Genomic DNA, 25,212 nt, shown 5'->3' with positions numbered 1-25,212 from the left:
AATCAGTAGGGAATAGCAGATGGCTCCTTACCTTTTTGATTAACTTTCTGAGAAAGGTTGAGTAGAATAAGAGACGTTTAGAGGGAAAGCCTCTGTGGATTTGAAAAGCAAACATTTTCTTATGCTTAGAAGTATAGCTTTTTCTGTGGTTTACCTGCACAGCAAAGGAATATGTGGGTTCACTTTCATGTCATTCCTGTGCTTCATTGTCCATTGATTGCGGTGAATAGTCCAGGAGTTGAAGCATCAGCTTCTGAGAACATTTACATTACAGCCATGCTGGCTGGGGATGATGGGAGTTGGAGTCCCCCCAAAATATAGAGGGCTCCCAGCTGGTGATGTACATTCTTAATTCTACACACTGGATTTGTAGAGGGTTTTCTTTGTGTAAATTGAGTTAATTGCATTTTGTCGTTTTTATGGTCTTTCCCAGAATGAATACAGAGCTGACTACAACAGTGATATGAAAGGCTGTGGCTGGATACCACTTGGGTCCCTAGATGCTGAAAAAGCCAAGAGAGCTTCCAATATTATCAGTGAGGTACGTAGACCCTAAGTAGAATCAACCTTATTGACCCTGACCTAGGCCAGCTTAGGGACTGTGCTGCATGGAGACAGGCTTCCTAACACATGTCCCTATCTGACCGAGGAATCAAGTGTACAAACTGATGCTGTATACTCTGTTCCCTAGCCTTATCGAAAAACGGACTGCACATGTGTAACCCATTTCTAAAGCTAGTTTGGAAGGGCAGGCTAGATTTGTTCCCATTTGGAACACAAGAAGATGCCCTTTGCCTAATCATACCACTGACTGATCTAGCCAAGGTTCTCCAGGGATTGAGCCAGGGACCATTTGTATGCAAAGCACAATCTCTATTACTATGCTATGATCCTTCCTACTACAGTCGTACCTTGGATCCCGAACGCCATGGAACTCAGACGTTTTGGCTCCTGAATGCTGCAAACCCAGAGTTAATGTTCTGGTTTGTGAACGTTCTTTTGGAACCTGAACATCTGACGGGGCTTCCGATTGGCTGCAGGAGCTTCCTGCAGCCAATCAGAAGCTGTGATTTGGTCTTCGAATGGTTTGGAAGTTGTATGGACTTCTGGAACGGATTTCGTTCGACTTCCAAGGTACGACTGTCCTTTGTTTCTGAGCAAAACAGCAGATCAGGGGTTCTACGTTTTTAAAGAGCTTTGTGTTGTTTTAGTGGATGCACTCATTCTGATGACACACTGGCATCTAAAGTAGATAAAGTACATGCAAGTTAATACAAGCCATTAGCAATGTGGCCCACACCGTTTTAGACCATTGGTGTTGGATAAAGATTAAGGCTACAATCCTAACCCTATTTACCTTGGAGTAAGTCCCATTGAAGTTCAACTAACTTAGTCTGGCTCCAAGCCATACTGTACTTACAGACAGAGATCAAAATGACACAGAAGTGTTTCGTTCTGTCCTGAAGCCATTTTACATATTTCAGAAATTTGGTGTAGCTACATTGCGGGTTTAAAATGCACGATCAAGAACGTAATAACTCAATATTAATATGTAGGTTTCAGAGCATATGGGTAAATCCACTGGCATTTGCCAGCCTGAGTATTTTGGAATGGAAACTGAATGTACACAATATATTGGTCAAAGATCTGTCCATTGCAAAGACTAGATCCCGTTAAGAGGACTTTCTTGTATGTTGTTATGGAGATACTGATTTTGCTGGTTTATCATATAATTAAGTGGTTGTTTTTGAAAAAAAAATGCCAAGAAAGCTTTTCTTGTGAGCAAATTCAGACCTGGATTATTTTTAAATATTTCTGAGTCAGGGCATCCTTATTATTGAAAGGCATCCTTTCAATAATACAGAAAAATGAAAGAAATGGAATAGCAAAATATAATTTCCTGTGAAGCAATTGCAGTTTTATTTTCTTTAATCTTTTGAACAGAGAAAATATCGTCAGCATCCAGACACTATTAAGTTTACACAAATTGAAGATGACCCTGTTGTAGTACAGGCTAAAATCAACCAAGCTCAAAGGAGTGATGTAAGTATTGGCACATGTTGTCTGCTTCTGTGTTGGCTAACTTTATTCTGGAGTCATCATGGGATCAATTAACCCAATAAATCATTATTTTAGGGTTGTTTTTTTAAAGTTATATACTACTGTTCATACATATTTCCATAATAGTTAGCTGATTAAAAAAAAAAGATGGTTTTTATTGTATGATTTCATGTATAACTATTGTGAACTTCTCTGATATTTTCTATGAATAGTGGTATATCCTTTGGTGAATTCCCACAAATCCCTTCCACCGATGGATGGACATCCCCCCTAGAACTAGAAAGTTCACTTTCTAAGCATAAAACTGTACAATAAAACATAGTGAACTTTAAAGTATTCTACACTATGAATATCTTGAATACAATATACCTTGATTTATGTTCTAGGTAATTTATAAAGCCAAAAATGAAGATGTAATTCATAAATATCACCTTCCGGCAGATGCTCCCCAGTTTCTCCAGGCAAGGGTTAATTCCTACAATCTCAGCGACGTAAGTTTCCTCTCAATACACTGTTATGCAACACACACAAGTCTTAAATTCTAAAGCATAGGTGAAAAGCAACCAACTGTAGTTTCAGTGAAACATTCTGTTCTCTTCCAGAACTGCTACAAACTGGGGTTGGAAGATCTGAAATCGAAGGGATATGACCTAAGAATTGATGCTATTCCCATTAGAGCTGCCAAGGCTGCTAGACATGCGGCCAGTGATGTAAGTATTCTCTTTTCAAAGAAGCATTGAGTATGAGGAGGAAACATCATCATCATCATCATCATCATCATCATCATCTAATTAATAATGGTGGTGGTTTGATGATTTTATAGCAATCCTTGGTTCAATTACTGGATTCAAGTGCAGGGATGGGTGGCCTGAGGGCCTCAGCCCCTCTGTGTGTGTGTGTGTGTGTGTGTGTGTGTGTGTGTGTGTGTAGGGTGGGCAAAAAAGAAGGATGCGTTGCAGGGAAAACAGCAGTGGGAAAGCTGAAATATATGGAACAACAGAAGGAGGTTGTTGTGAGGGAGGAGCCCTTTGCAGTTGAACAGATCAAAGCAACCTTTCCTTCCTTCAGCATCCCACTGGGAAGGGAAGATGAGGCAGAGAGGAAGGGGATAAAAGGAACGGACTCCAAGGAAGAAGAGAAAGGGTTGGGGCAGAAAAGGGTGTGTTGGGCTGTTCACCAGGAAAACAACCTCACTTTTGATATTATTTTTTGTGTGTGTCCTGACAGTACCAGTACAAAAAGGATTATGAACTTGGCAAGGGTAAACTGGTTGGCTTCCAGAGTCTCCAAGATGACCCCAAGCTGGTCCATTATGTGAACGTTGCCAAGATGCAGTCGGACCGGGAGTACAAGAAAGCTTACGAGGAGAGCAAAACCAAATACAACACTCCGCTGGATATGGTCAACGTTGTCGCTGCCAAGAAAGCCCAGGACATTGCTAGCAATACAAATTACAAACACTTGGTGCACCATTACACAATGTTGCCTGATGATATGACCGTGGAACGGTCCAAAAACATGATGCAGATTCAGAGTGATGTAAGTGTGTCCCAAGAGGTTTTGTTTTGTTTTGTTTCCTGTTCATGTGATTGACTGTTTTCATTCTTTTCCCCACCCAGAATCTTTACAAGGCGGACTTTAACAGCTGGATGAAAGGTATCGGGTGGATCCCAATTGGTTCAATGGATGTAGAGAAAGTTAGAAAAGCGGGAGATGCTTTGAATGAGAAGAAGTACCGCCAGCACCCGGACACGCTCAAGTTCACCAGCATAGTAGACTCGCCTGTCATGGTCCAGGCTAAGCAGAACGCACTGCAGCTCAGTGATGTGAGTAGCCCTAAGGGAAAGATGCCAGAACAAAGCAATTAACAATATCTAGGAAGAAATGGAACATTGCATGAGGTGCTCATACAAACACATTGTGGAGAAATAATCCGCATTTGTTTGGGAGATACCTGATCCATCTTTTTTTTTTTTTGGAGATATATATTGACATAAAACCCTAAGCTGAAAAGACTCTAATGAGGGAGCTGCCCCGCCCTCAGATGTATGACAGAAGGCAGCAAAGTCAAGAGCTTTGTCAGTTGTTGCACTGCAGCTAAGGAGCTTTCTACCCTTAGCTCAGGGGTGGGAAAACCCAGGCCTGGGGACTATTCTGTCTGGCCCCCAGGACTCTTCTCAAATCACACCCATTACCTAGGCCACATCCCCTCACTGGCCCTGCTTAATGCCCTGACTGGAATGTGCCATTGAACTGTGGTGATGTATCTTGTTTGCCTGGATGCAGAGATGGGGATGTAGAAACAACTGGTTTCTGTTAGCCTACTGTATACAAAAGTAAGAGTCACTCCCAGTGCCCCACCCACTCTTGCCTCTGGCCCCGCCCACTCCTGGCATGTATCTCCTGCCCCTGGTAGGTTTCCCATGAAGGGCAGTGCCGGATTTACGTATAAGCTAAACAAGCTATAGCTTAGGGCCCCACTCTCTTGCCCCCCCCCCAAATTAAAGGGAAAAAATCCTGGATGTACATTTCCAAAATATAAGATAAAAAACAAATAAAAGAAAACCTACATACCTATATAGCATATATTAAACACAAAAAACAGCGACAATTTGTTGTTGACAAAGGACAGCTGGACCATATAAAGGACAGTTGGACATATAAAGGGCCCCATTACCTTCAGTAGCTTAAGGCCTCATCAAACATAATCCAGCCCTGCTGAAGGGCGTCTTGTTGCATGAGCAGAAGTCCATTCTGCAGGCAGATAGACACTTTTAGTTTCCAGCCTCTATTAAGGACAAAGTTTACTGCCTGATCCTATGACTGTTTATTTGGAAGCTGAGTCCTATGCTTTTTCAATGCAGCCCACAGTGTGTGTGGGCTTGCAGCCGAGGACATTTAGCCAGCTCATTGTATTCTATGGGACATTTTCCTTGAGAACAGAAGAGTTTATTATTATCCTGTTCTTTTTGTTTGCAGAGACTATACAAAACTTCCGGAGAAGAAATCAAGCACAAATACCACTTGCCTTCGGATGCCCCTCAGTTCATCCAGGCTAAATACAACGCAGCCAACATCAGTGATGTAAGTCACTTTTTTTAAAAAAAGAGGTGTCTTTCATTCATGCTTTTGGTAAACAAATGCAGATTTAGATGTTCAGAAATTCATTCTGATATAATAGAAACCATGCGGCTATCATAATGTGGAGATAACATTTTGATTAACGCTACTTCTAGCCGCATGATGTAATAAAGGAAGGGGGTCAGACAGCGAATGTCATGTCAGCATGGGATATGATATGCACCCATCACGATGAACGACTACAGTTTACAGTCGGTGGGACTGAACTAGCTGCCTTTGGCAGGTTTCCTGATAGGCTTTTTGGTTCCGGAGTGCATGGAAGTCCTTGTGTACCTATGGACATCTTTCACATGTTCAGTTGAATGTTTAGATGTTACTGGGAGGGGACATGGCCAATGGGTTGCTTTAGCAGTGTTGAGGATAGGGCCAGAATGTACAGCCCCTCTCACCACTGCTGTCCACTGGTTTTAATGAAACTTATTCTCTAGTCTTCTCTAGTCTTCTCTAGTCTTCTCTATTCTTCATCGCCTAAAAGTTGAGATTCCTTGCTTTCTGTGATGATGGATTCTGAGTTATTGATCAGTAGTTGCTTGAACTACTTGCTAAATATGTGAATATCATTTTCCCCCCTCCCAGAGCTATTATAAACATGGCTATCATGAGCTGATAGCCAAAGGACACAACGTATTGGGTGATTCTATTCCAATTACTCTGGCCAAGGCGTCAAGAAACATTGCTAGTGATGTAAGTACCCACATCTGCTCAGTCTTGTCTCATCTAGGGGATAGTTCTCTTATTACTTGTATAAAAATGGGTGCTTTGAGTCTGGATATCCACACACAACTTCTGTGTTTCTCTCTCTCTCCCGCTGGGACTCTAGTACAAATACAAAGAAGCCTATGAAAAAGCAAGAGGAAAACATGTTGGTTTCAGAAGCCTGCAAGATGACCCTAAGCTTGTCCATTCTATGCACGTGGCAAAAATGCAGTCTGAACGGGAGTATAAGAAAGACTATGAGAAGAGCAAGACTTGCTATCACACACCTGTGGAGATGGTCAGCATCCAAGCTGCCAAGCAGGCTCAGGATGTAGCCTCTAATACTCACTACAAACACCTGCTCCATCGTTATACCTACCTGCCAGATGCCATGAATGTTGAACTGACAAGGAACATGATGCAAATTCAGAGTGATGTAAGTATTACTTTTTTAAAAAATGTCACATTTCATTGCAGTATTTCGACATCTTGGTTGAATGATGTGATGGAGGGATTAAAGGGTTGGTTGCAGGTGTGAAGGGTTTGCTGGTAAGCGGTTTGAGTGGCGGTAAGCCTTAATCTTGGATGGAGGGGAGAAGGTAGCCTCTGCCTGCCCCTCTATGGGAAAGGGTATCCCGTTAAAACAGTGGTTCTCAACCTGTGGGTCCCCAGATGTTGTTGGACTACAACTCCCATCATCCTTGAGCTCTGGCCTTGCTAGCTAGGGGTAATGGGAGTTGTAGTTCAACAACATCTGGGGACCCACAGGTTGAGAAAGGCTGTGTTAAAGGGTTCCGTGAGGAGCTGCTTCTGTCTGGACACCCAGGCAGGGGCTAGGGCAGGCATAGGCAAACTCGGGCTTCCAGATGTTTTGGGACTACAACTCCCATCATCCCTAGCTAACAGGACCAGTGGTCAGGGATGATGGGAATTGTAGTCTCAAAACATCTGGAGGGCCGAGTTTGCCTATGCCTGGGCTAGGGCCATAGCACTCCTCAAACAGGGACCCCTGTAGGTCATAGGGCCCCCCAAGGTTGGGTTGACCCTAGAATACACCCCCAGCAAATGGGCTGCAGTAAAATGGTATACCCAATGCCTAAGCCAAACCTTCACATCTGTAATCAATACAGTTGTGGCCTATTTGACCAATTCTTACCTTACACTTGTCCTGTCTAGTTATTTTACTATATTGGGGTGCGGGGGTCATGGGGCCTTGGCATGCAAGCACATGGACAAATAGAATGCAGAATTAGCTAATTAAAGCAAGGACTTCAAGTTGATTGGGTGGCAAGGGGGTGGGGAGACTAAATTTCCTGGAGACATTTTCCCCACTTTAGAACAAATAAAATAATGCTTTTTGATTAGTGAATGGAGGGAATTTGGGTGGGAGAGGTGTTTTCAAATAAAATTTTATAGAAATGGCCGTGGAATTTTGCAGCATGTATAACAAGTAGCCTATATATGATGACACTTCGGGAGTGGCATACATGTAGTTGGTCTGTATAAGAAACATTTTATTTGTTCTGGTAGATACAGATGTATCCAGTCAGGTGCAATGTATTTATTCTAGAAAGAAATGAAACTTCTGTGTATTTCTGGTTGTTTTAAAATGTTATCCCCTCAATGTCTGTCTTCTGAATTGCTCCTTGTTTTTACCCTCAGAACATTTACAAGCAAGACTATAACAGCTGGTTCAAAGGAATTGGGTGGAGTCCTCTAGGTTCTCTGGAGGTAGAAAAAGTTAGAAAGGCTGGAGACGCATTAAATGAAAGGAAGTACCGCCAGCCCCCAGACAAATTCAAGTTCACAAGCTTAATGGATGCAATGCCAATGGTTTTGGCGCAACACAACACCAAACAGCGAAGTGATGTAAGTTTGTGCCACTGCAATATTTTAAGTCACTATTGTAGCTATCAACGAATACAGTGGTACCTTGGTTCTCAAACACCTTGGTTCTCAAACGCCTTGGTTCTCAAAATCCGAAAACCAAGAAGTAAGTGTTCCAGTTTTCAAACGTTTTTCAGAAGCCAAAGGTCCGATGTGGTTGTCGGCTATTGTTTCCGGGGCACCTGCACCAATCAGAAGCTGCGCCTTTGTTTTCGAACGTTTCGGAAGTTAAACGGACTTCCAGAATGGATTAAGTTTGGTGCTTTTGTTTTTGCTATTTATTTTGCATTTTTGTTTTTGAGGCTTTTTCGGTTAATTTGTTTTTGTGACAGTGTGGAACCCAGTTCAGTTACTGATTGATTGTGTGACTGTGGAAATGGATAAAAGCTCCCATCCGAACAATGACTATCATCAGTGCAGGAAAAAAAAATTCTTTTCTTTTTTATCATCTACAATACTCTCTTATTTATTTTATAGTAGAGTACATTGATTATTACTTTCATTTTATGCATCAATGGTCTCGTTAGATAGTAAAATTCATGTTAAATTGCTGTTTTAGGGATTGCTTTTAAAAGTCTGGAATGGATTAATTCATTTTGCATTACTTTCTATGGGAAAGCATGCCTTGGTTTTGGAACACTTTGGTTTTGGAACTGATTTCCGGAATGGATTAAGTTTGAGAACCAAGGTACCACTGTAGTGTTGCCGAGATAGAAAGCGTTCACAGTGAATGTTCACCGGGGTTGCAAGTCAGTGCCTTAACTTCAAGGCATTCCTGCCAAGGTTATCTCGTATTGCCCATTTGGCTAACCACAGCCTGCAGAGCCTTGGGCAGGGTTCTCTCTCGCAAATTGCTGCAGAAGTGTGGATAACTGGATAAGAAGCTGAGAGAACTGAAATTGACAGGTCCATCCATCCCAAAACTACAACGAGGTACCGTGCGCCAAGCCAATGAAATGATGCATGTCCTGTTTTCCTTTTAGATAACGTACAAGCTGGAAGGTGAGAAAGTTAAGCACAACTACCACTTGGATCCATATGTTCCTGAGTTTATTCAAGCAAAAGTCAATGCCTACAATATAAGTGATGTGAGTATTCAATAAACAGAAATCAAACTGATCTTTCAGAAAGTCAATTATGTGTCTTAGTTTTATTAGCCTTACACATTTCTCCCTCCCCCTCTCTTTCTCTCTACCTATGTTAGTTGAACACTTGTGTCTTGGTGGCAGTAATGGTTGGGGATTCTGTTTTGGAGTGAAGCTGCTGACCCTTTTTTATTTTATTTTAAAAAATGATATCATTGTGTTTGCTATATACACATATCCTGTGGATCATCCTTAATAATGTCAGAAACCCACATGGATGTTTTTGCTCAGTATACTAGAATAATATTGCCCTTTGATTGTGCTGCTACAATTCTTCTTACTATGAATATTCATTCTTCTTTTTAAGCATTCTTACAAAGCGGACTATAAGAAGTTAATTGCCAAAGGGTATGATCTGAAGCCAGATGCCATTCCTATCATTGCTGCAAAAGCTTCACGAAACATTGCCAGTGACGTAAGTTGCATCTAGATAAAAATTCAGAACTGCGTTGAACATCTAAAGCTGCTTTTGACTGAGTCAGATTATTTGCCTGCCTAGCGAACGACTCCCTTTAGGATCCAATGCAAGGTATTCCCCACCTCTCTAGCCCTGCCACCTGAGATGTGTCAAAGATTTAACCTGGGGTCTTACGCATGCAATGCAGATGAACCACCTCAAAACTATGCCTTTGAACATTTAATGAAGTTAATTGGATATTATTTGTTCAGCAGAATCAAATTTTTCATTGTTTACCCTGTTATTCTCAGGAATGCATCTACACCACTAATCAATTCATTATTCGTTTGAGAAATTTCGAGCAGGAAGAGACAAGCTCCTTTTAGGGGTGGGGTGGGACAAGGAAGACCAGGGCACCATCCAGGTTCTGCTTATAATTTTTTCTTGGACATTGGCCATCTATGGTGACTAATTGTGATGATTCCTCAGAAAACACTGGGCCTTTTTCTGGGAAATCTGGGAGATTGGACAGCATTTCTCTTTCAAAATAAAAGCACTAGGACTATAGTTATCTGCCACCTCCAATACCTCCAGAGAGAAAGAGGGTAGGAGGCTTGGAGGGGAGGGGAGGGAAAGCAGGACATGAGGGGACCAAGAAAGTGGAAAATATAGTGTTCTGGACTTAGGTCAAAATAATTAAATATTCACAAATTTAAAATTACCTTTAAATGTTGTAAAGGGTGTGATAGCCAGAAAGTAAAAGTAAGGGTGGAGACAACAATAGAATAACAAATATCTACTGTTGTTCTACTGGTTCTCCCCCCGCCCCCCAGTGTGCAGAATGAATGTTTGCCTGTTTAATTTTTGTTCCTTTGACTTGATTTTCCCCTAGTACAAGTACAAGGAATCATATGAGAAAGATAAAGGAAAGCAAGTTGGCTTCCGCAGCCTGCAAGACGATCCTAAATTGGTCCATTATATGAATGTGGCCAAACTTCAGTCAGAACGTGAATACAAGAAGGACTACGAAAGCAGCAAGACCAAGTATAACTTGCCCATGGACATGTTCAGTGTGATAGCTGCTAAAAAGGCCCAGGAAGTGATCACTGACACAAACTATAGAACATCTCTGCATAATTATACCCTTTTGCCCGATAACATCAGTGTGGAACGGTCAAGAAATATGATGCAGATTCAGAGTGATGTATGTATTCTGAAGATGTAGTTGTTGGTTGTTCTTGATATCTTAATTAATTTATATACCACTTCATTGCCAAGATGGGTTTCTAAGTGGTTTACAAGTATAAACACCAATTATACCAATTAAAATATAGACATTCATAATTAAAATATACAGTAAAAACATAAGCCATAAGAGATTCCCATTAAATCATTAACATATGAGCCACCATAATTGAAATATGTAATAAAGCAATCCCATGGTGATAACAAGGTTATGAAGGTTGTTAGCAGTTTGGGAAGTCTCAAGGTAAAATGCTCTGCTAGGCTTTTGTCCTGTTGTATCTGTTCTGAGTTTTTGTCCTGGTTCAGGTAAGGCTGATTAACCTAACCTTGGGATCAGGTATCCTCTCCTTTCATCACACTTTTAGAAATAATATTTCCCACACAAGCCAAAATTAACCTGTTGGGATTAATGGACTTCAATAAAAGATGGAGCAGGAGAGATGGGCTCACATCCCATTCCTTTGAGGTGGATGGAGGCAGTGGTACATAAGCAGCAGTGGGTATGGATCCAAGGACCAAAACAGAAAGGCCAAAGTCAAAAGTGGGTGGAGGAAACCCAGTCGTTTCTCTCTCCCCTCCCGTCTGTCACACACAGACCCTCATTCAGACACAGCTATCCAGACACAAACCTTACCCAAACGCATCTTATCCGCACACACATAACCAAATGGGCCAACCTGAGTAAAATATGGGAGGGGGGGCTCAGGTAAGCCCCACCCCGCATGATCGATCACAATGCACACCATTTGAATGACAATGCCCATCAACTTTGGGGAGGGCAGCCCCCTCAGCCCCTAGCAGTTTGCTCCTATGCACACAACCATCTACCAATCCGGTTTAAGCCCACAATCTGGCACCAGGATGAATTCATTGCTTTGGCGTATTGTGAAGGTTGAAACAGATCTTTTCCACATCAAATTATTTCCCATTGTTTCCTTCCTTTAAAGAATCTTTACAAAGCAGATTTCAACAGCTGGCTGAGAGGAGTAGGCTGGGTGCCGATCCAGTCTCTGGAAGTGGAGAAGGCAAAGAAGGCCTCCGAAATCATTAGCGAAAAGAAATACCGTCAGCACCCAGACAAGCTGAAATACACTATTGACATGACTGCTATGGAGCAAGTCCTGGCAAAACAAAATGCTGTTACGATGAACAAGGTAAAGGAAAGAAAAACCTCAGAGGGATATGGCTCATTTTTGAAATATAAACTTTATGTCTCAAGAGTTTAGAGTTAAAGTAACAGATGTGATTTCTCAGTGTTGTTCACCAATGGATACCAGCACTTACTGGAAGTACTACTAACCCTAAGCCATTTGTGTAAAAGTGATTGATTTTGGTGTATCTGATGAAGTTGCTGGACAGTAGATTGTCCTAAAGAAAATACTACTAACTTCGCACAATGCATATTCAAAAAATAATTAAATGCAATTAAATTTAAATGTATTGATTTATTATATACAATTGAAGTATAATCGACTATGGCTAAAGTAAAATAAATATGTACTCTGGCTGCTGGGAAAAACACAGCCAGTTGCCTGATGGTTTCACAATACAGTGATACCTTGGTTTAAGAACAGCTTAGTTTATGAACAGCTTGGATTAAGAACACTGCAAACCTGGAAGTAGATGTTTTGGTTTGTGAACTTTGCCTTGGAAGCAGAACATGTTCCGCTTCCTGTTGAGTGTGTTCCATTTGTAAATTGAGTCCCCTGTTTCTATGGGAAAGCACGCTTTGGTTTAAGAATGCTTTGGTTTAAGAATGGACTTCCGGAATGGATTAAGTTCGTAAACCAAGGTACCACTGTAGTGAAATCTGCCACACAGGCAAAAAAGAATCAGTGCAGGCCAGTGTCTTCATGGATGTGGACAGCAGGGATTAGAATATGAGGCTTCATTCCTGTGTTCAGTTGCCTGGAATAAGTTCCATTGAACTCAGTAGGTCTCATTTTTTAGTAGAACTGCCTGCGATTGTTCTGAGAGATTCACACCAAACCCCCTTCTCACTTGTCTTGTGCCATGGTGTGTAAACACAGAGCAAAATCAGGCAATTATGCTTGCCTTTGTGAAACTTAGGAACACAAGGAAACTGTATTGTTAAAAGCTTAAGTGGAGTACATTATTGAGTTTTATAAGAAAATTTAATCTAATGTGGTAAACCCAAAGATCGGGTTTTGATTTGCAGAGTCATCCCTGCAAGGTGGTGATCCCCTCTGATCTGTAACTTCTTCTGGAGGCTAGGATCTCTCTTTATTTCAGAGGGGCTTGTGTAAAATTCAGTGTGCATTAGTGGCCGAGCATGTGTAAGCCAAATCAACCGATAATTTGCAGCCTGCAAAAGTAAGAACAGAAAGCGACATCTTTAAGTCTACTCTTTTTTTATGAACTGCAGAGACTGTACAATGAAAAATGGAACAAAGAGAAGGCAGAAATTCACGTGATGCCCGACACGCCAGAGATAATCTTGTCCAAGTTCAACCAAGTCACCATGAGCGATGTAAGATTTCAAATGACAAAGAGTATTCTACCTCCCATTCTTTATACCTTATACATGAGAAGTGTGTTTTGTTTTTAATTTACAACCTCCCCTTTACCAATCTTCCCTTCGTCCTTTTTTTCAAAAGAAACTATACAGGGCTGGCTGGGAAGAAGACAAAAAGAAAGGCTATGATTTGAGGCCAGATGCTATCTCAATAAAAGCAGCCAAAGCTTCAAGGGATATTGCAAGTGATGTAAGTTTAATTTTTCCATTGCATTCATGAGAAAAGACTGATTTATCCCTAGACTTACCATTCTCAATTACGGTAGCCCTTCCTCCCATGTTTGGATACCTTATGTTCTCTGAGTCCACCTGGGCAAATCTGATAAATGGTTCTTATTATACTATTACTTTCATAAGCTTTGTTTGGAGCCCATGGCTTTTGAAAATCACCTACTCAAAGACGATCCTGCAAGAATATGTTTCTTTGTGCCCATTGCACTTACCTCTAGCACAGGTGTACCTCAATGAAGAAAAGATAGAGATAATTTACTAGGGATTAATGATGCCCCCTACTCTAGAGCAACCCCTACCCTAAATTATGGCCACAATTGTGCATGCAAAATAAGGTTTACTGATTTTAAAGAGCTTAAGGGTACTTAATAGATTGTGGCTGAAGTGTATACAAGTCCTTTGGGTTGATGGTTTCACTTATTATTAAATGGGCAAGGGGATAAATAAAAGTTTTTGAATTTAGCACTTTGGGAGGAATTCAATGTTGTGCTAAGGTAATTGTGCTATCAGGGCAATCTTGCCAGAGAGAATGACTCTCCTGCATGCTGTTCTGGGGGTTCTTTAAGAATGCATTTCAGAGCTTGCTGGGGGAAGGAAAGCCCCGTTGCACAAGCAGAAGGTCTTTGCACAGTGCTTCCACTAACAAGATCTATCCCACTGTTTGCTGTTTGGGGATCCTTGTGCATAATAATGGTTCCAAACCTTTTTATTTTGAAAATTTTATAGGGATTTTTATATATATATCTAAAAAAAGCAACTCATAAACTTATTTGAAATGTAAAATGGTTGTTTTGCCATGTTCAGTAAGGTGGTGGTCTTAACTGAGTTTCTCTCTCCCCCTGCCCCCCACCCCACCTTTCTGCTTACAGTACAAATACAAACTAGCCTTTGAGCAAGCCAAAGGGAAACACATTGGATTCCGTAGTCTGGAAGACGACCCTAAACTGGTGCACTTCATGCAAGTTGCTAAGATGCAGTCGGAGCGTGAATACAAGAAGGACTATGAGAAGTCAAAGACCCGGTTCCACACCCCAGTTGACATGTTCAGTGTGGTGGCAGCCAAGAAAGCACAGGAAGTGGCAACGGATACAAACTACAGGAATATTATCCACACGTATAATGTTTTGCCTGATTCTATGAACCTGGAACTGGCCAAAAACATGATGCAGATTCAGAGTAATGTAAGTAAAAGACTTTGAAAAACCACTGAATTAGACTAAATTAAATAGATTTAGACTATTTAACCCTCCAAATTCATATGTCCAAGGTGAGGGGGGCCCTTAGGCACCTGGAATATTCTATATGTCATGTAAAATAGATTATAAATGTAAACAACAAGAAGAATCCGCTGACAGCATACGAATCAATCTGGCTTACCTGACCCAACAAGCTTTCCTGACTCCCCCTCCCCTCACAAATGCAAACAAGCCCCACTGCAGCCAATTACAACCAACCACACCCTGCCCCCAATACCTCTCACTACCAAGGAAATGTAATAAATGAATAGAAAGAGAACCTACCCAGTTGACTCTGACACAAAACCCAACACGTACACTGTCCAAAATAATATAAGCCTCACCACTCCCCCCCTTCTTCCCCAACCTTATACTGTACTCAGCACTAATGTCTCACAACAAATGTAACAGATTTGTCAGAAAGACTGTACAACCTGAAAAAAAGAGACAAGGCATGTACTTTTGTAAACCAAGAATATATATATATATATGTATATGTGCAAATGTTTATGTGTTCCAATAAATGTGCATAGCAGTGTAGTCTCAGACTGAAGAAGACTATGTAAACAATTTTGTGGTGATAATTTTAAAAGCAACAATACAGCACAATATTAGTATGCATTTTTAAGTTTTGAAATGCTTACAAAGAAGCAGGCTAAATATGAAGTTGCTATCCTGAAAAGGTACAGCTTAGCTGATTAGTACAACTAAACCACAGCACAATGTAGCAGATTTCTTTTCCTGCTGAGGCAGTGCGTGCAATTTTTGCAAGTAAACACGGCTGCATTAAAAATAAACTAGCAGTGTATCTAACATTTCTCACCTGTTTAATTTCATTTTGTCTCCAGAACCAGTACAAAGCGGACTACGATGAATTCATGAAGGGGGTTGGATGGGTTCCATTGGGATCTTTAGAAGCCGAGAAGAACAAGAAAGCCATGGAGATCGTCAGTGAGAAGAAATACAGGCAGCATCCAGACAAACTCAAGTATTCTATCAAGATGGATTCTATGCCCATGGTCCTGGCTACACAAAACGCAAAGACCATGGACGGGGTAAGCAAATAAGCCTAGCATAGGAAAGCTGCTGCCGAGCAGAAACTTGTCCTGCGATTTCACACACAAATTAACCCCACCAACTAATCTGTGACTTGTTGACTTAATTGAGAACTGGAAACACACAGAAGTTAAAATTCATAAATGCATGATGATAGGGCAGTTGTGCTGGAGGCAAACTTTCCTACTTTATTGATTTTATACTATTGTATAAATTACGGAGTAATATTTATAGCCCCCCCCCCGGATTTCATTATTAATTTTATAATATTTCCTGCTCGACAAGCTGCTACTAATAATGGCATTGCTTTGATATCTGGTCAGTAAGACTTACTGGTGTAGTCAGGGTTGAATTGGTTTGTGTTCTTCTACCACCTCTCCTTTCTTTGATTTCTGCATCATTTTCTCGCATGCTAAAATTGCTCTATGTATGTGGCAGTTTGGGGTGCCTGTTTCTCTCCTCGTGATAAGATGAATTTATCTATTTCTCTAAGATCAGTATGTCACTGGGTCATGTGAGATCACACCCACGCCTAAATTTCATGTGTCTCTTCAAAGGAGGTTTGCCAACATTACGAGGCAAAACATTTACATAAGAGTCTCTGCTGGCTGGTCTTCTTGTTCCAAGGCATTGCAGAAAAGTAGCAATAGTTAACTAATTATTTGGATTCCCTGGGTAATATTTTTCCGTGGAATTGTGTATTTTATTCCAGATCAAGAAACAGGTAGCCATCTTAGCACATGGTTACTTTGTGATTCCACAAGAAACAAAATGAACCCTGATTTATGCTGGATTGTGCTGAATTAGGACTGTCAGAATCTAAAGTTTTAGGAAGGACATGGAACACTAGGCTTAACCAGTCTGAAAATTGTCCTGTGCATTTGTGAATATATAGTAGGCCTGCATTTTTTAAATTAATAATTAGTTAGCTAATAGTTTTTTTAAAAGGCATCTCCAGTTATTCAGATAGCAGGGTTGTTTTTTTAATATATATATAAATTGCATCCTAACCAAGGGTGATATTCAGCTAAGCCAAGTGAAATCAATGGATTTAAGTAACTTAAATCCACTGATTTAATGGGTCTGCTCTGAGTATGATTAATAGTGGATATCCCTTTGTTAGTTGCACAAGGCCCATTAATCTTAGACATTCGAGTAGCAGCTTTTTCAAATGTGTAGCAAAGCAAAAGGATCTAATGCATCTCCTCTTAGAGGAAAATAAACAATTGTAAGTGATTTTTAGAGATGGTGATATAAGTTTTGTGTTGCCTTTTCAGCACCTTTACAAAAAGGACTGGGAAGCAGACAAGATCAAGATTAACATCACTCCAGATATCCCTGAGCTTGTTTTGGCAAAAGTCAATGCATTCAACATCAGCAATGTAAGTATGAGGGCTAGGTAGATAGCTGGGGTTGTATTCTGCTTTCATGTAGTGCTAAAGATAAAGAACTGCTAATGAGGTGATTAGCTAGCATAAAGAGTTATTTCCTTCAGGGTATAGTACTGCATTATGATTCCCCATTGACAGAATTTATTAGAGTATTTATAGTCTACCTTTAATTTCATTTTTCCAAACAACTTTTTTTAAAAAATGAAAGCCTGCAAAAAGTCAAGAAAGCTTTACCTAGCAGTTGGAATGAATGTTCTCTCCATACAAAAGCATTCACTACAAAGCCTTTATTCTTTTGTTTCTTTGAATACACAGAAAATGTACAGACTTTCCATGGAAGAAGATAAGAAGAAGGGATATGATCTGAGGGCTGATGCAATCCCCATTAAAGCTGCTAAGGCTTCCCGAGACATTGCCAGTGATGTAAGTTTTTAAGGCCAAAATATTTTAAATTACTCTAAAAGCTGCAGTTCATCCATTGCATCAGATCCCAAGGTTTTGTGAGCAGAAAAAGTGTTCCCACTGTCCCAATGGGTCTGGAGTCCTGCTTGTCCTGTGTCACTGAAAATCTGCTCTAGAAGGTTGGTGTCCTCTCCAGAACAACAGGGGAGGTGGTGCTGGGGAGTACAGTGTGGGAAGCTGATACAAAGACAGCCTTATCTGGGACAAAATGGAGAGACACCTTTGGATCTGACCCACTGTCATATTTTATTAGTTTTATGTTCAACCTCATGTACACTTTTAATTTTATTTATCACAGATGAAGAAATGTTGCATTTCTAACCTTCCTGAGATTAAATTTTACTTCCTTGCTTATGTTCTGTTTGTCTTCTTCTGTGCAGTACAAATACAAACTGGGATATGAAATGGATAAGGGCAAACTTGTTGGCTTCCGCAGCCTCCAAGATGACCCAAAGCTTGTTCATTACATGCAAGTAGCTAAGATGCAGTCGGATCGCGAGTACAAGAAAGCCTACGAAACCAGCAAGACCAAGTACAACACCCCGGCCGATACTTTCAGCGTCATGGCTGCCAAGGAAGCTCAAGCAAATATCACCAACACCAACTACAAAAGGCTCATCCACAAATATATCCTCCTGCCAGATGCCATTAATGTAGAACTGGCAAGAAACATGAACCGGATTCAAAGCAATGTAAGATCTTGCATTCTCTTTTCACTACCAGTCAGTGGCTATATTTCTTGTGTGTTTATGCAGATGGTTTATGTTGCTCCAACTAAGAGCCGCTCAACTTTGGCTGTGTGTTATTCTCTTCCACCTGCAGCATGAATACAAACAAGATTACAACGAATGGTACAAAGGACTTGGTTGGAGTCCTGCTGGGTCACTGGATATTGAAAAGAGTAAGAAAGCCACTGAAATTGCAAGTGATTCGAAGTACCGCCAGCATCCAAGCCTTTTCCCATTTAAGAAGCTGATGGACTCAATGGACATGGAACTTGCGAAACACAATGCTGGTGTTATGAATAAGGTGACTGTCGTTAGCCAGTGTAAAAAGAATCTGTTTTGTTTGGACCAATTGGGTACATTTGGAATTTTGAAAGGGTGCTGTGAGTGCCAGTCACAAAATGGCTGCTGTAGGGACATGGCATAACAAAATGTCTGCCCTGGTGTTTTGCATAATACAAAATGGCCACTGCTGAGTGTATGGCATAAAACAAAATGGCTTCTGTGAGGTGTGATATCATACCAAATGGCTGCTATATCTAAAAGTGTAAAAAAATAAAATAAACAACTTTAAAATTAATATGGCAACATTACTGCACGTATAAATGCAAATTGCATTGATTTATCTTGTTTTATTTTTCCTAATAGCATTCATATATAGATGCGTGGGAGAAGGATAAGACGAAGATTCACGTGATGCCAGATACACCCGACATTATGCAGGCCAAAGCAAACAAGTACAATTACAGCCAGGTATACAAATATGTAACAATGCGTTGTGTTGGTTAATATACTATTCGTATGCAAATTCTCTGGCTCAGATATATTTTGTAGGAATGCCTTTGTTTTCTTTAGTTGTTAGAAGGTCATTTCCAATTGTATTTGACATTCAATTCACCTAAAGTGAAATCTGAAGCGAGTGCTTCGTGTCAGAACAAACAAGAGGAATGTTGAGGCAAGCCTAGATTTGTGATCACACTAGTGAAATTTCTCAGGGCTTTCTGCACCTCTCTGTATTGTCATCACATTTTACCTAAAGCAGCATTTTAAGGAAATTTCAGAACCTTCCCGCCACCCTTTGAATGGACAACAGGGAAAGCCAAGAGTTGGGAAAACACTAACAGAAATTTCTCAGGGGTCTCTGAACATATCTAGATCGTCACTAGATTTCACCTCAAATGAAATCTGAAGCAAATTTTAGGATTTCTCCTTGGGCAATCCTAGAATGAGTTGAAACAGGTGGTGAGATACCTTGTTTTTTGTTTGTTTAATGCCTCTTCTCCTTGTGAAAAGTACCTCCTGTTTCAGCAATAGCCTTTTGAAAAAGAAAAAGCCAGGGCTGCAAAAATTAGGGCAGCAATGTTTACCCATTTTTGGTATTGTGACATCTCCCTAGCTTCATGATCCCTGCTTGGCAGGATCATATAGCCAGCAAGACTCCTTTTTGCAGTGTTGAGGGATGGGGTGGGTGGGATGCCTAAGCATCTGCCAGCTGAGGCAATAAAGATTGGGAGTGAGCAACTGTAAAAAAGGCTTAGAAGCATCTTTTGAAGGTATTTCAAGGGACTCAATCATTCACCTCCCCCCCCCACAAAAATATTTGCTCATGAAATTTAACTCCGCCCTAGCTATAACAGCGCAGGAGTTTTGAGGGAAGCTAAGAGCTATTTGGTGTTCCTTGTGCAATTTCTTACCTGTTCCACACTTAAATATTCCAAAAATATATTCTGATATATACCTCCAGTGGAAGAAATGCGTGTTAGGTGTTGAGCTTCTTTTGGTCTTCTTGCTTTCCATATTAGAAACTGTACAAACTTGGATGGGAAGAATTGTTGAAGAAAGGTTATGACCTCACCGCTGAAGCAATCTCAGTGAAATCTGCAAAAGCATCAAGGGACATCGCTAGTGATGTAAGTAGTATTGTAGTACACCTTTGGTGCATTCAGTCACGTTCTCTAGGACTCAGTCATGTAAATGGTTTTCAGGGCCAGAGCTTGTTGCATTCCATTGAACTTCACCCTCGCCTCACTCTTCCAGGTACCCTGCCAACTAAGTGCATGCGGAGTACTTTCTCCCTCACCTTTGAGGTGCCGTGGTGTGTATACCAGCACAGACCAGCCAAAGCACCTATAGTTCCCTTGTAGAATAATAGATGTCCTACTGTATGATTTTTCCAATGTCCCCTATGAAGAAAAAGTCTTATCATTGCATCTCATGTAGTTATCAAGCAATTTTGAATCAAGGCAGGCTATTGCGGGTGGAATCTAGTTTTCACCAAAACATACCAGGCTGAGAATGTAGTTCTGCCAGTGTGCTGATTTTTTTTGGCCTGTTTCCAGAGCAGCCTTATGGCATGTCTACTCACAAGTAGGACCCACTGAGTTCAAGGGGGGCTTGCTCCCAAGTGAATGAGCAAACCGCTTTGCTTTTGAATCAGCAGCAACCACGGAAGGCCACATTTGCAAACAGTTCTGACATGGCGCCTCCATTGGGATAGATCTGCTAACGATTCCGGATTTTGTCGTTCTTGTCTTTGCAACAAACTTTGTTTGTGATTTCAGTACAAGTACAAAGAAGGTTACCGCAAGCAACAGGGGCATCACATTGGAGCACGCAGCATACAGGACGACCCCAAACTTGTGCATTCTATGAATGTAGCCAAGATACAGAGTGAGAGGGAATACAAGAAAGACTTTGAGAAATGGAAGACCAAGTATATCAGCCCTGTGGATATGCTGGAGGTCTTGCACGCTAAGAATTGTCAGAAACTGGTCAGCGATATCGATTACCGTCATTTTCTGCACCAATGGACATGTCTCCCGGACCAAAATGATGTCATCCATGCTAAGAAAGTATATGAATTACAAAGCGATGTAAGTCATATTTATAAACCATATCTTGCTATGGGGGATCAGAAATGATATTTGTTTGTGAAGGCAGATTTCAAGTCTCCTTCAGTCTCTAACCTACCCTAATGCTGGTAGGTCCCTGCTCAAATCCTTCATTCTCACTGACTTCTTATTGCTCTTGTTCATCCTCGTTTTTGCTATTTCTGGACTATGTTCCCAATCTTTTATGATACCCAGTTTGTTTAATCTCTTAATTTGTTTTTGTCAAACTTCTTTTCTGAGATTTAAGGTGCCTTAAAAACAATGTTTCCCTTGTCTCCCCTCCTGCACTAGTCTTCTCACTATGTACATTTTTGGCCATATTCTTGGCCAAACTACCGGTACAGTGGTACCTCAGGTTACATATGCTTCAGGTTACATACGCTTCAGGTTACGGACTCCGCTAACCCAGAAATAGTACCTCGGGTTAAGAACTTTGCTTCAGGATGAGAACAGAAATGGTGCTCTGGCGGCGCGGCGGCAGCAGGAGGCCCCATTAGCTAAAGTGGTGCTTCCGGTTAAGAACAGTTTCAGGTTAAGTACGGACCTCCAGAACGAATTAAGTACTTAACCTGAGGTACCACTGTACTTGGTCTTCAAACTTTGTATGCTTTATTTAAATAACAATCAAGCCAAATGATAGACGTACCTAAGGCAAGAACCCATAATCAACATATGACGGAGGAATAGGAATAGGACCAAAAGTTAAAATCCTCTTCAGTGGTATTTGCAATACCAGATGGATCTCATATATGTTTTCTTCCTTGCTAGAATGCATACAAAACAGATCTTGAGTGGCTGAAAGGCATTGGGTGGAACTCATACGGATCTCTAGAATCGGAAAAGAACAAGAAGGCTTCTGAGATTCTGAGTGAAAAGAAATATCGCCAGCCTCCAGACACCGTTAAATTCACAAGTATCCCTGATTCAATGGAGGTGGTTTTGGCAAAGGAAAATGCCAAGCATAGGAGCGATGTAAGTGTTATCAGCACAAGGATGTGCTGCTCTTGAGGAGCAGGTGTCAGCAGCGGGAATAATGGCTGTGAATGGTAGTGGGGAGGAGTGGGTGAGTGAGTCATGCCCTATAGCATAGTTAACCACTTTACAGCACATCCAATGCATGTTTACTCAGACGCAAGTCCCCACTGTGTTTAACAGGGCTATCTAGGGAGCATGTTCAGGACTGCAGCCTTAATTAGTTCAAGAGTACCTTCCTTTTTTGCCAGGAGTTTGCTTCAGGTGAACATGCATAGGATTCTGTAGCAATTTTGATAAGTGCATTTTTATTTTTGTTTTCAGTTTGATGAATTTTGTATAAAAAGGGAAATTCAGTTTCTGGGCCTAGTGATTTATTTAGGAAAATGATGTCGTCGTCGTCCCCCCCCCCCCGTAAGCCTGTAATCCTGTGAAGGAAGTTATAATTACATTGGTTTAAGTACTGAGCAACCCTCCTCTCCCTATTCTCCCCACAACAAGGCATTTTACAGTCTCTTGCACCAGCAGGGGTGCCAACTTGGATAAAATATTGTCGGGGGGGGATAATCACATGGCACAGTGCGCACACACCATTTGAATGACAATGCCCAGCATCTTTGGGGGCCCTAACCCCCTCAAATATTTTATTGGGGGGACAGATGAAGGGACCTCAGCCCTAGGAGTTAGCTCCTATGTGCACCAGGTATTCAGCAATGTCTCAAGGTGCATGGGAGCACAAGACCTTGCACTGCACCTGCTAGCACAAGGTGCTGCACAGTCTCTTTCACAAGGTTTTGCACAACATGCCATGGAACGCCTTCCACATGGGCAATGGCCTGCCCAACATTTCACATTGGCTTGATGTACTTTTGTACCGTGCTGAAGTTAATATTTATTTTTACTGGCATATTATTATTATTATGATTATTATTATTCACTCTCTTTCCATTCTTTCTAGAAACGTTATAGAGAAGCATGGGATAAGGACAAGACTCAGATCCACATCATGCCTGACACTCCCGAAATTATCCTGTCCCGAGCCAACTTAATTAACACGAGCGATGTAAGTTTGATGCTGGATAGCACAAGAGGGTGTTTGAGCTGTCTGTTTTCTTGCTGGGCTTCCACAGCGATTAACTTTCTGATGGTTCTCTCATTAGAAACTCTACAAGTTAGGATTTGAAGAATTGATAAGGAAAGGCTATGACCTTCCACTCGATGCCATACCAATCAAGGCTGCGAAAGCATCTCGAGATATTGCCAGTGAAGTAAGTATTTCATTCTGCTGGTTTACAGCAAAATGGCAATGCTGCTTATTAAATCTTTGATTCGGCACCTTGTTAATGTTGTGAACTTTCTAAGGGATGTGTGTGCATATGCATATACATTTAGTTACACATAAGTTCACACTCTGATTTTCTTTTAATTTTTTTATGTTTATCAACTAAACCTTAAGGGGGGGAAATAGTTTCAAAGTTTCCCAAAAATAAATGCAGTGCTTCGTATAATCATTATAATAGGTGAAACGAATGAATTGTGATTTGAAAAGTGTCAGGTTTTGAAAACATAAAATGAATGTAAATCAAAGCCTGGCTTCAGCTTCTCTTTTATTTCTCTTTTGTAAATTGGAATCCTATCTTGAATCAACATTCACAGATATAGATATAGATATGATAAGTTCCCTTTATGAATAAAAAAAATAAGTCCTATTAGGGAGCAATTCAAAGCTCCCTCTGGCTCTGAGGCAGTCTGAAGGACAAACAGGAAGAGGCAGAAGTGCTGCTGTGCTGGCAGAGAGAGAGGTCTATTGGTAGAAGGAACTCCATGTTAAATTATTTGTATTAATGGTTTAATAAATACTTTGCTTATGGGTGGGGTAATCTTATATACCTGGGAGGAGATCTGCCTCACCCATAGCCCTATTGGCTCAGTGGGATGGGTTGGCAACTTTTTCATCCTTTTGTTTGTTTGTTACCTTCCCACCCCTAGTTGCAGATAATGGAAAGCTATTAACTTTACCAGCTCCAGGACTGGTGTAGCTAAGAGGCCCTTTTGTGTGTGCATCAGGATAACAATGACAGCTTAGGTTCCTGCACATCCAAGCCTGTCCCCGACACACCCCTGGAATAGCTCACTTTGGGTCCTGCATATATACCCAGGACCTTCTGAGATCCTGGGTACATCTTGCCATTTTGGTTTAGACAGGCAAACCTTAAAACAGAAGGATGGTTAAATTTTGCTTAATGTTTTACAATACTACAATCACACAATATTGCTGTGATTTCATAAACTCTTAAATGACTGTTGGTCATGCCCAACCATTTGAGCTGAAACGCCTGATTATATAAGTTAGGATGTCCTGAGAAATCAAGTTTTGGAGGGATGATCATTTGATAAGACCTTTATAAATAGACAAGCACCTCTTAATGTAATTAGAATGAGAAGTTAGTGAAAATAATTTTCTCTTTCCCACAGTACAAGTACAAAGTTGGATATCGCAAGCAGCTTGGCCACCATGTTGGAGCACGCAGCATACAGGATGACCCGAAACTTGTGCATTCTATGAATGTAGCCAAGATGCAGAGCGAAAGAGAATATAAGAAAGACTTTGAAAAATCAAAGACCAGGTATACCAGCCCTGTGGATATGCTTGGAGTCTTACTGGCAAAGAATTGCCAGAAGCTGGTCAGCGATGTCGATTACCGTCATTATCTGCACCAGTGGACATGCCTGCCAGATCAGAATGATGTTGTGCATGCCAGGAAAACATATGAACTTCAGAGTGATGTAAGTATCTTATTTTTTCTTAAAGGCTTTTAAGCATGAGACTATCCCAGGGTTGGTGGATTTTATTCACAGTTCCTTATGGGGGAAAAGCCTGTCTCCAAATAGCAAATAATGATAATTGTGCCTGGATCTTAGAACAAAAAGGTGAGACCGGAGTGATGGGTCAAATGAGGGAACATATTATTCATAAGTCAGAAGAGTGGGAAGCTAACTTCAACCTTGAGGGACCTGCCTGTTCTAAGGGGTATGCCAAGTCATAGCCCAAAGCCTAGGTCCCACCTAATGGTGAGTAAGAAAGTGGTCCTAACTCATCCCCTTCAGGATTGGTAGTAGATGGTTCTATTGGGCTGCCCT

The 25,212-nt window shown here is 41.0% G+C and overlaps 1 protein-coding gene across 47 annotated transcripts in view; it reads left to right on the top strand.

The window, feature by feature from the left end:
- The window catches only part of NEB (nebulin), a 161,676-nt gene that overhangs the window by 31,396 nt on the left and 105,068 nt on the right, over positions 1-25,212 (top strand). For all 47 annotated transcript variants that reach the window (XM_053406851.1, XM_053406843.1, XM_053406835.1 and 44 more), the window contains 29 exons: positions 434-541; positions 1,945-2,043; positions 2,448-2,552; positions 2,664-2,771; positions 3,289-3,600; positions 3,681-3,887; positions 5,041-5,145; positions 5,779-5,886; positions 6,023-6,334; positions 7,561-7,767; positions 8,769-8,873; positions 9,238-9,345; positions 10,220-10,531; positions 11,520-11,726; positions 12,959-13,063; positions 13,191-13,298; positions 14,209-14,520; positions 15,423-15,629; positions 16,908-17,012; positions 17,337-17,444; positions 17,864-18,175; positions 18,306-18,512; positions 18,857-18,961; positions 20,011-20,118; positions 20,770-21,081; positions 21,868-22,071; positions 23,030-23,134; positions 23,232-23,339; positions 24,547-24,858. In XM_053406851.1, coding sequence (XP_053262826.1) covers positions 434-541; positions 1,945-2,043; positions 2,448-2,552; positions 2,664-2,771; positions 3,289-3,600; positions 3,681-3,887; positions 5,041-5,145; positions 5,779-5,886; positions 6,023-6,334; positions 7,561-7,767; positions 8,769-8,873; positions 9,238-9,345; positions 10,220-10,531; positions 11,520-11,726; positions 12,959-13,063; positions 13,191-13,298; positions 14,209-14,520; positions 15,423-15,629; positions 16,908-17,012; positions 17,337-17,444; positions 17,864-18,175; positions 18,306-18,512; positions 18,857-18,961; positions 20,011-20,118; positions 20,770-21,081; positions 21,868-22,071; positions 23,030-23,134; positions 23,232-23,339; positions 24,547-24,858 — 5,121 coding nt within the window. The remainder of the gene's footprint in view (positions 1-433; positions 542-1,944; positions 2,044-2,447; positions 2,553-2,663; positions 2,772-3,288; positions 3,601-3,680; positions 3,888-5,040; positions 5,146-5,778; positions 5,887-6,022; positions 6,335-7,560; positions 7,768-8,768; positions 8,874-9,237; positions 9,346-10,219; positions 10,532-11,519; positions 11,727-12,958; positions 13,064-13,190; positions 13,299-14,208; positions 14,521-15,422; positions 15,630-16,907; positions 17,013-17,336; positions 17,445-17,863; positions 18,176-18,305; positions 18,513-18,856; positions 18,962-20,010; positions 20,119-20,769; positions 21,082-21,867; positions 22,072-23,029; positions 23,135-23,231; positions 23,340-24,546; positions 24,859-25,212) is intronic.

The sequence above is a fragment of the Podarcis raffonei genome, chromosome 1, assembly GCF_027172205.1.
Source record: "Podarcis raffonei isolate rPodRaf1 chromosome 1, rPodRaf1.pri, whole genome shotgun sequence".
NCBI classification, from domain to species: Eukaryota; Metazoa; Chordata; class Lepidosauria; order Squamata; family Lacertidae; genus Podarcis; species Podarcis raffonei.
This window is presented reverse-complemented; position numbering and strand designations above follow the sequence as displayed.